This window comes from Macaca fascicularis, chromosome 18 (assembly GCF_037993035.2).
Source record: "Macaca fascicularis isolate 582-1 chromosome 18, T2T-MFA8v1.1".
In the NCBI taxonomy this organism is placed as follows: Eukaryota; Metazoa; Chordata; class Mammalia; order Primates; family Cercopithecidae; genus Macaca; species Macaca fascicularis.
Genome location: NC_088392.1, coordinates 45,094,174 through 45,104,466, shown reverse-complemented (window position 1 = coordinate 45,104,466; position 10,293 = coordinate 45,094,174). Strand labels below are relative to the sequence as shown.

Sequence of the window (10,293 nt, the reverse complement as noted above, 5' to 3'; positions counted from 1 at the left end):
GGAACTTTGTGTTGTACACGTAGTTAAATGTAAGAGATGATTGTTTCATTTATTTCACTCTGAAGTGAACCTTTTTTTAATGGAAGGTATTTTCTTAATATTAATAATATATTCGCTGTATAAGCCCATCAATTCATCTAAAGTTTAGAGTTCACCTTCTTTTATTATATCACAGAATCTGTAACATACATTTCCCTACTCTGGTTCAAAGGTCCAAATGGATTTCATTTAGGAACTTTGTATATATATGCCTTGCCTTTTCTCCTGACCTGGGGAGATTTTATAGGTAGGTATTAGAGAATTAAAATGTCGTTGGAGATTCCTGCCAAAGGGAATAGACTCTGAACATTACTGCCATAAGAAAACATGGCTTGCAATTTACATGGATCTGGGATACACACTGAGAAAGACCTATTGGATTCTTACCACTTGACAAATGGGGAAATGCCCTAAGGTACATTGATGTCTCCAACAGCTGGGGTGGTGTCTGACACTAGTAAGAGAGGCCTCCGTAAAGTCAACTTGAGTATAACTTTTTAAAAAATGATGTGTGTTATTGGGCAGATAAATCTAGATGAGACCAAAGATCTTGTCACTAAAAGAAACATCAAGTGTCATCTGGTCTAACTTCTCCCCACCTCCCAAAGTGGAGACTTTGTCCGTCCTGTAGCGTGGGTCACAGGTGGCTGTTTTCAGTTTTGGCTCAACAGTGTCAGTGAAGATGCTCATGCTCTCACTAGGCAGCTTCTTCTTTTTTAGAAAAGCTGTATTCATTGAATCTTCCCTGAAGTGGAAGCAGTTGTAAATGTGTCTTTCTGCAAAGCTGAGCATTTTCCGGTAGCTGATGCTCCTGGGCTTCTCTGGGGAGCAGGGTCCATGTTGGAGCCTGGGCTGCCTTCCTGGCTGGCTTCCTCATGGGGCGTCAGCTAAAAATGTGCTGATTCTGGAGAGAGAAGACAAACGTCTGGTCTTCAGACTTCCAGTTCTTGGTTATTCTGAATGTGTTTTTGCAGGCAGCATTGAGCATTTTCTGGTGGGCACATTTGCCAGCCACTTCTTTAAATTGATGGGCTCAGAGGTAGAAACAAGATGAACAGTTATGTCTTCTGCTGGGAAACTTAAGTGTTCAGCAGCTGAGAAGGCTTGAGTGTGATCCAGCCTACAGCCTAAGGAGGATGTGATGTTTGTAGCCCCAGGGCTCTTGGTTTTCTCTTGAGAGTGAGCATTTGGGCTTCCTTTTGGGCTTTGAAAATTATGAGTATGAAATTGGGAATAATGGAACGTGGGGTGAAGAAGCATGAAGGCAAGTTTAGCTGATCCTGTGATAGTTCGGAGAGAGCCTAACTGATTTTTCTCTTCTCATCTTGGAAGAAGGTAGAGAGGAAGATCTTGGGGGGACTCCTGACACTTCCACAGGCCTATAAAATGCTCCTTCTCTTCCTTTTTCTCTTTTGCTGCTGTGGATACACAATACTACTTCATTTAAGAAACCAAAAGGGAATTACAACTGTCTAGAAAGGCTATTTTTATCTAAATAATTGATAATGATTAAATACCTCCTTTTTATGTCAGTAGAAACATTTGTTGAGGTTGTTTTCCATTAATCACAGTGTTATAAGTGATTTGCCACTGAACTCTTTTTATTTTATTTTTGTGAGCCTCACACCTAAGCTTTGCATTTGCTTGAAGAAATAGAGAGGTCTTTGCATAATTGAAATAATGCATAGTGAAAAATGATAAAGGTAAAACAGTTAAGAGATAGGCTGAATGCCCATCCTCCAAGTGGGTGGAGAGTTTGGCCCAGGCAGCATGGGGGTTGTGCTCAGCTTTGCAAACTGTTCTTCACATGTGAGAGAGAAGTGGTGCAAAAAACCAACCAAATACAGTTCCAGTAGACCTGAGCCTCAATACTTCAGACTTCCCTTTTGTCATGATTGGTTTTAACAGTGACTCACGGCTGAAGCTTCAGTATAAAGAAACCTCTAGCTTGCTACCGGGCTGGAGAACTCGCACCTCTTATCTTTTTTCTTGGGCCTACAGCCATAAAATTAATAGCAATCCATTATGAAGGCATGTGTGAATGTGTTTTTCCCTCTGCTCTAGTAAAATCTAATTTGGGGATGGTGCTTATTCTGGTTAGATGTTTTTCCATCACTTTTTTTTTTTCTGGATGCCATAGACAAGTGGAAAGGGGCCTCTAGAACTTAGATTGAGTAACCTTTGAGGTCATTTTCCTTTCTGCCATGCCTAACTGTCTCTTTGCTTCTCAGTTGCAGATCTGATCTCTTCTGAACACCTCATCGTGTCTCCATCCCTGGGAATCTGACCCTAGCAACTGGACCATTTTGTTCTTGGAATTTTGGGTGTCCTCTCTTCTCACCTTTCCCTTTTCCCTTTTCCCCTTCCCCCTCCTGAGAACTCCTGAAGACTGTAGAGATTGTCATGGAGTCCAGGGAAACCTTAAGCAGCTCCCGGCAAAGAGGGGGCGAGTCAGACTTCCTGCCGGTCTCCTCAGCCAAGCCCCCAGCTGCTCCTGGCTGTGCAGGAGAACCTTTGCTCTCCACTCCAGGACCTGGGAAGGGGATCCCGGTGGGCGGAGAACGCATGGAGCCAGAGGAGGAGGATGAACTAGGCTCAGGGCGGGATGTGGATTCCAACTCCAACGCGGACAGTGAGAAATGGGTGGCAGGAGATGGTTTGGAAGAGCAGGAATTTTCTATCAAGGAGGCAAACTTCACAGAGGGAAGTCTGAAGCTAAAGATTCAGACCACAAAGCGGGCTAAGAAACCCCCAAAGAATTTGGAGAACTATATATGTCCACCTGAGATCAAGATCACCATCAAGCAGTCTGGGGACCAGAAGGTGTCCCGTGCTGGAAAAAACAGCAAAGCCACGAAGGAGGAAGAAAGAAGCCACTCCAAAAAGAAGGTAGGAAGCACTGTCTTATAGTCGTTTTTGTTTGTTTCTCTGTTTTTGCCATTTTATCCTCAACTTCTTAGGGTCTATTTATATATTATATTTGACTCTAGAACAACATGGGGTTGGGGACTCAGACCCCTGCACAGTTAAATCTGTGTGTAACTTTTGACTTCCCCAAAAACTTAACTACTAATAGCTTACTGTTGACTGGAAGCCTTACTGGTAATATTATCAGTTGATTAACACTGATTTAATATATTATATTATATATATTATATGTATTATATACTGTATTCTTTCAAAAAGTAAGCTAGAGAAAAGAAAATGATCTTAAGAAAATCAAAAAGAAGAAAAAATATATTTGCTATTTATTAAGTGGAAGTACACCATCATAAAGGTCTTCATCCTTATCGTCTTTATGGTGGGTAGGCTGAGGATGAGGAAGAAGAGGGAGGGTTGAAAGTCTTGCTATCTCAGGGGTGGCAGAGGTAGAAGAAAAAAAATCTTCATGTAAGGGGACTCTTGAAGTTCAAGCCCGTGTTGTTCAAGGGTCGACTGTACTTACCTACTCATTAATTACCAATCTCCTTGATGGAATATTTAAGGACTCAAGAAGAAACACCTCTGCTATAATCTTGGTATAGTATCATATCTTCTGCATGTCTGACAGCAATAGCTATAGAATTGTAATTTTGGAGAGTTCCTGTTTATTGTATAACAGCCAATTGTCTGGGTCAGCTAAGCCATAACAAAATTTTTAGTATTTTTTTCTTTGTTTGCATTAGTTTTCATAGTTAGGAGTGAGATATTAAAAAACTTGGGTTAATCAGAACAGTCAAGAATTGTTAAACTCTCCTTTTGATTTCAGTCATTACTACTGTAAATCTTCCTAAGATGAATCACTCGCCTGACTATGGAAGCCCTGTCTTTGTAGTAACTAAGACTCTCACAGAGCTGAGAACTCATCATTGTGAAAGCCAGCGATGCGCATTAGAACTGGAACTGTAGAAAACCGAAAAAAGGGGCAAGTGATTGGCCTGAATCTCTGTCCAATACATCATGGACTTCTAAGATTGGGCATTGACTTAACTTGGTTGGTTGTTACTTTCCTCCTAAAAGTCAAACATGGATGTGCAAAATAGCTAGACAGGTGGTTGGTGGTGTCAGTTGGTTGGGAATGAATGAGTTCATATTTCATTGAATTTATTTTGTATATTAGGGAGTTACAGTGACTTACAGTGACCTCCCTTCCTGTGTGTGGCACTCAGCTGTGATAGCAGAGGACTGCCTTAGTATAGTAAGTTTTTGTCTTTGAGAATCTTTGGGACTTGGGGATGGCCCTGGAGGAAGCCCTTTTACTGACAGAGTTTTGGGGTTCTAGGTTGTAGGTGTTAATCATAGTCTTTGTCACTCTCTCCCTGACATTTGATCATTTATTTGGGCTCTAGCTATGTGGATTAGCTAAATATGGCACAAATGAATGAACTTCTCTTCTTTATAGCGCAAGGATAATCCATAGCATTTCTGTTACCATTAGGTTTTGTTTTGTTTTGTTTTTAAGCTTTGGGGTAGTTATTTTCATTAAAACCACTAGGAATCATATTATTTCTTTAGCACAGGGGGCTTGTGTCCATCCTTATACTGGGTGTTGTGGCTGATCTTGTTGCATTTAAAATCCAAAGAATGGGCTAGAAGAGACTTTCTGGGTGACTGACTCATCACAGTTTGCCCAAAAAATCTCTCCTGGTTTCAAGACTGAAAATTCTGCATCCAGAAATTGTCCCAGTTCCTAGCAAACTGGGACAATTGGTCACCTTAGTTTAACATTTTGGAAGACAAAATAACTTTTAGAAATTGGTTTGTTTTGCCAGAACATAGAGGTCGTGCTCTCTCCTCCCCCATTACAACTTTGCAGTGATTTCTGGGTACTCTGTTGTGAAACCAAAGGTTTAATCTCCGCACATACAGAAACTTCTGAGATTCGGGCAAGAAAATGCAACAGTTCAAATCAGGCTCTGAAAGTGAGACTTTGCGTTGGAGTTGGGTCTCTTCAGATACGAAAATGAATATCTTTGTTTCTGGCCATTGAGTTGGCCAGTTCTTTGTGTGTTGTTGTATTTTTGGGTGGGTGGATTGTCTTGAAAAATGGTTACCCTTTGTCTCCATCACTTTCACTGCCAGGATTTAAGCAGCAACCCACAGTTTTGGGAGTTCAAACCCAAATTCGCTGCCCTAAAAAGAGAATACCTTGTCCTGATTAGGTACCACTTTTCCTAAAGCCACTGACTGTTCCCAAATATAGCTTTCTCCCCATTGGAACACACCAGAATAAGCTTTGGAATCTGTACCATCGAGATGATTTCAAAGCTGAAATGCGCGGTGGACCTTAGTGCTCATATCTGAAATTCTCAGGCTGGTCGTTTTCATCCAAAAAGCTGGATGCTCTTTGTGGACTTTATGGGAAAGCAATAAAATTGCTTATTTGAATATGTGATTTGCCTTTTTGTTATAAGCATTTTTATGCCTCAGCAATTGAAGGGGACAGAGAGGAAGGAGAAGGACTGAAATGCAATGCACAGTGCTCTTTATGATGACGCTGTGATGGGAATACCCTTCAAAACTTTTTAATTGTTAGAAACTTGCTTCATGTGGTACTTCTCCACCCTTCTTACGTTTATTTATGCCTAACACTGTTACTTTCCAGAAATGAATTAATAAAGCTATCATCACTGAGTCTCAATTACTTGATAGATGACAGGAACATTCTCTGATCTCTATGGGATGAGAATGTTAACTTTATTACCCTTCAAATTCCTGCTGTTTTGCAACCAGAGAGTAAGCAAAGGCTAAAGCTGAGGGTGAGATGTGGAAACCTTGACTACTGTGTGTGTGGGAAAGTTTAGTGGCATAAACTTGCAGAATTTACTTACTTTTATGAATGAGAAGTATGTGATCAGTAATTTGGCACAGAATGGATGAGGATGAGGTTTTGTAAGCAACCCACCAGCATCTAATCCTGAAGTCACCTTCTGGATCTATTTTTATAAGTTGTACCACTTTTTGAATAAGTGGACATGGAGTGGCCTCTGGGAAGCAGGTCCTACACTAGGAGCTAGAAAGGAAGCCCTGTTAAGCTGATCTTTGAGCTGGTAGTGATTCCTGCTAGGGAGTCATCTGAATATATGTGCTGACTTTGAGCCGGGGTTGGCAAACTATAGCCCCTGGGCCAAATCCAGCCCCCTGCTGCCCGTTTTTGTATTGCCCCCAAGGGAATAATATTTTTTTACATTTTTAAAAGGTTGGAAGAACATCAAAAGAATAATATTTTGTAATATGTGAGGCATATGAAATTTAAATTTCAGTGTTTATAAATAAAGTTTTATTGGAACACAGCCAAGTTCATTTGTTTATGTTTTGTCTCTGACTGCTTTTTATTATAGTGGCAGAGTTGAGTAGTTGTGACAGAGGTACTATGACCTTCAAAGATTTGACTATTTACTCTCTGATCCTTACAAAAAATGTACATTGATCCTTAACTTAGGGTAAGGACATAGAGTTTCAGGATAATAAAAGTTTTGTTTTATTTTGTTTTGCTTTTCGTAATTCAGCCTCCGAGTTTGGAGGCCGGGGGGGAATTAGGTGTTATCTTATGTGCTGCTTTTTGTTGTTGTTTAAGTGAACCAGTTAATTTTGTTGAAGTCATTGCTTGACAGCCTCAGGCAAAGACAACTTATATGGGATCCCAAATGATTTTCTTTTTCACTGGTGTTGGAAAAGAAAGCTCTGTGTGATAAGGGTAGCATGACTTACATATTATAGGCTAGTTCTCTGTGACGTTAACTCTAGTTATACATGTTCCACTGCTTTGGGATGAAGGCATTTATGTCTAGTATTGTTAACAGCCTTGTTCCAAATTTTAAACCTAGGGCTAACTCTCTAAACTGGAAAGGGATTATAAATGGTCAGGGAACATCGCCACTTAAGTGGTGAGTTGTGAGGAGGAGCCCATGTACTACCTCCCTGGCTCAAGGATGCACGGACTCTTCTAACCAGGATAACAGTCTTTTTTCTTCCATATAAAACTAGGGTAGGAATTGAGATGCTATTTGGGAGAGGGTCTATGATGAGTGGATTTACATGAGGTGTGAAAGCAGCATTTGGTAGAAGTAGGGGCTGAGGGGAGAGCTCAGAACCTACTTCGGGGCCTCTGAACTCTCCTTTGGACAGGTGTAATTTTGCAGATGGACACTACATGTATAACTTGTTCTTTATCATGGGACCAACATGGTTGCATCTTAAACTTACTCAGGTAAGTGACTTAATAACTTACACTTCCTCAGGTTCCCTTCTAGGTGATTAGATTAAAACAACAGAGAACATGAAGATGAGTCTCTGGAAGAATGTTCCAGTAGTGGGACACGGTGGCTCGTACCTGTAATCTCAGCACTTTGGGAGGCTGAGGTGGGTGGATCACTTGAAATCAGGAGTTCAAGATCAGCCTGCCCAACATGGAGAAACCCTATCTCTACTAAAAATACAAAAATTAGCCAGCCATGGTGGTGCATGCCTATAATCCTAGCATCTTGGGAGGCTGAGGCAAGAGAATTGCTTGAACCCAAGAGGCAGAGGTTGCAGTGAGCTGAGATGGCGCCACTGCCCTCCAGCCCTTTTGGATGACAGAATGAGACTCAATCTAAAAAAAAAAAATTCCATTAGTGACAGGGTTTTGAAGAGTTTCCAAGCTGGGCAGGGCTTAGCAGCTCTTCTCTTTCCTGAGGATGTTAGGAGTCAGGGACACCTGCCTAGATTCAACAGCAAGATAAGGGCATGGGAGTTCCAGATGGATGCCATCCAGTGACTCAGGGTAGGAGATGTGGTGTGATAGTCTGACACCAAGCAGCTTTGTGAATCTGGATCTGCAGTATGAATTTGCTGAAACCCTAGTTTCCTCATCTGCCAAATACAGGTGATGATATCTACATGATATAACTCAGAGGAAGATTTTAGAAGGAAATGGATAATTTACAGAGTACACATCATCATAATAACTCTGATTTCTTGAGCTACATGGCAGACCCTCTGCTAGCTGTTTTACATTACTCACCTTATCTGTTAGTCTTCATAACAATCCTGCCAGGCAGATCTTATTTATTTATAGGAACTTGAGGCTCAGATTGCTTCAAAGGAGGAGGAGCTGGAAGGGGCAAGGTTTTCCTATGAAGCCAATTCTATTAGACTCCAATCAAATGTATATTCCAGTCCCTAAGCTGCCACACCCTATAAAAGTAAAGGATTTCTGGAAGCTGAGATCACTAGAGTGTTTCTTCCATACTTTCTCATATAGCTGGGGTGGCACAAGCCTAATCTGGCACATTTTCCTTAATTCTAAGTTTTCCATGGTTTTGAGAGAGCATTCAAATCTCACTAGTTAAAGCCCTATTTTTTTTTCATTTATTGTATTTACAAATTTTATTTGCTTTTGACAAAAATACAACTTCTGTTTCATTTCTTTGGATTTATTTTTTCCTCCTCTCCAGTTCCATTGGGAGATCTTATTTCCTCCTGTAGCAAGGACTTCAACCTTATACCCATCAAGTGCCTGCCATGGTCCTAAAAACGCATTCAGGATTTGTCTTGGTCTAGACCATCATCATATGCGTAGGGAAAGACTCTTGTATTCTGTCCTGAGCATTCACAGTCTGCTTTTGTGAAGCCAAATAAGTCATGCACTAATTTCCTCCTTACACAAAGAGCAAACACACAAAGTATGGATGGGAAAAATGTTTCTTAGGTGTTGTTGATGGGAAGAGAGGTTGGCATCAGAATGCAGAGATCAATGAATGTCAAATAAATGGGTTTGGATTTAATTCTGTAAGTAGCAGGAGTGCTCAGAGAGCTTTGAATCAGAGAGAAGGAACTGTTACAGGGGTGCTGGGGAACTTGGTGAGAGTGACTTTGTGCAGAGGAGCTTAAAATGGGTCGAGACATGAAAGCGGAGCCTTTTGGTAACACAATTGTCAGCAAGGAGAGATTGCTCTAGGGTTCTTCCCTTTTCCTGGCATGTCCTGAGAAGCACATTTCTCTCTTGACCTTTAATGGTCGTAGCAATTTTGTTTACAGGTGGGTGCGGAGGGGGCTATGAGAAGAGGTGTTTGGCAGAGGGTGAAGGGTGGCTTGCTTTGCCAAGGGTGCAGGTTGCCTGAACTCTGGCTGCTGCACCCATGGTTTTCTCCTCCTCCACCCTAGTGGGGGGCTCAGAGAGACTTCTACTCTCCTGGTGGTTCAAGTGTCCCTCCCTTGCCATCCTCTTTTGTCAGCACTTTCTCTGGTCATTCCCAAGTATTCTGCTTTACAGAAGACTTGGCCTCTCTTCTTCTGGGGGTGGGAATGTGGTGTTTCAAACTCCTGGGAGTATGAGCTTCTTCCTCCACAACGTCCTCATCCTGACTTGGAGATCAGGTCTCCCTAGCATTTCTACACAAGAGGTCGAATTTCTCCTCTTGTTTCATTTTAGTTTTTATCTCCTGAGATTTAAAAACGTTTTTGTTTTAAGTACCACATTTCTATATATTCATGAGAATGCCTGGAAATTTTGTCTCCTGATAGATTTCTCTCTGATTATGTTATAGCTAAAGCCGCAGGGAAGGCGGGGAACGACCTTTTCTGCATGGCAGCAGGGAGCATTGGACATGTCAACTGAAAGTGTGAGGGAAAGAACCTTGGCCTTGGAGATGGGAGCCCTGGGCACCGGCTCTGCCTCTGTGACTCACAATCACATTCGGCCAGCATACTTTACCTCCCTGCTTCTCAGCTTCTACATATTCAAAAAAAAAAAAAAAAAAAAAAGATGAAGAAGAAAACAAAGCAGCATTTTCCCTCTGAGGTCTTGTTTCTGTTCTATAATCTAGAAACTTTAAGGGCCATTCTGTTTCATCAGCAGGGCAAGTGTTTCTCTTTAAGAACGCTCATTACTATAAACAGATTTTTGACCTCTGTTTGGAACCACTGTTCCGTCATCAGATTGTTTCCTTTTAGCACCAAATGTCAAATGATCTAAAATCATGGGAGCAAGGGTCAGAGTTGAGCTTAAAATGTGGTGATTTACCAAACTTATGGTCCATAAGTATATTCTGGGAATATTTGGTTATCCCTCAACCCTGTCTTCCATTTTTCCCTTTTTTTCTTCCTGTGTTTGGGATTCTCTGGGGGTTTAAAATATGTAGCTTGGCTGTTTCCTCCTGGTTTGGTGTTCTCTGGTTTGTTTTTTCTCTTTGGACTCCCTCAAGGAAGGTTTTTTGGTGAATTCTATGCCATTGAAAATGCATCTGGCAGAATAGCCAGCAGAAAACTGTGTTCTGTTCAGACAGGAAGTCA

The 10,293-nt window shown here is 41.3% G+C and overlaps 1 protein-coding gene across 3 annotated transcripts in view; it reads left to right on the top strand.

Moving 5' to 3' along the window:
• Positions 1 to 10,293, top strand: part of SETBP1 (SET binding protein 1) — a 383,239-nt gene that overhangs the window by 19,910 nt on the left and 353,036 nt on the right. For all 3 annotated transcript variants that reach the window (XM_045377737.2, XM_045377738.2, XM_065533893.1), the window contains exon 2: positions 2,271 to 2,928. In XM_045377737.2, coding sequence (XP_045233672.2) covers positions 2,443 to 2,928 — 486 coding nt within the window. In that variant the 5' untranslated portion in view covers positions 2,271 to 2,442. The remainder of the gene's footprint in view (positions 1 to 2,270; positions 2,929 to 10,293) is intronic.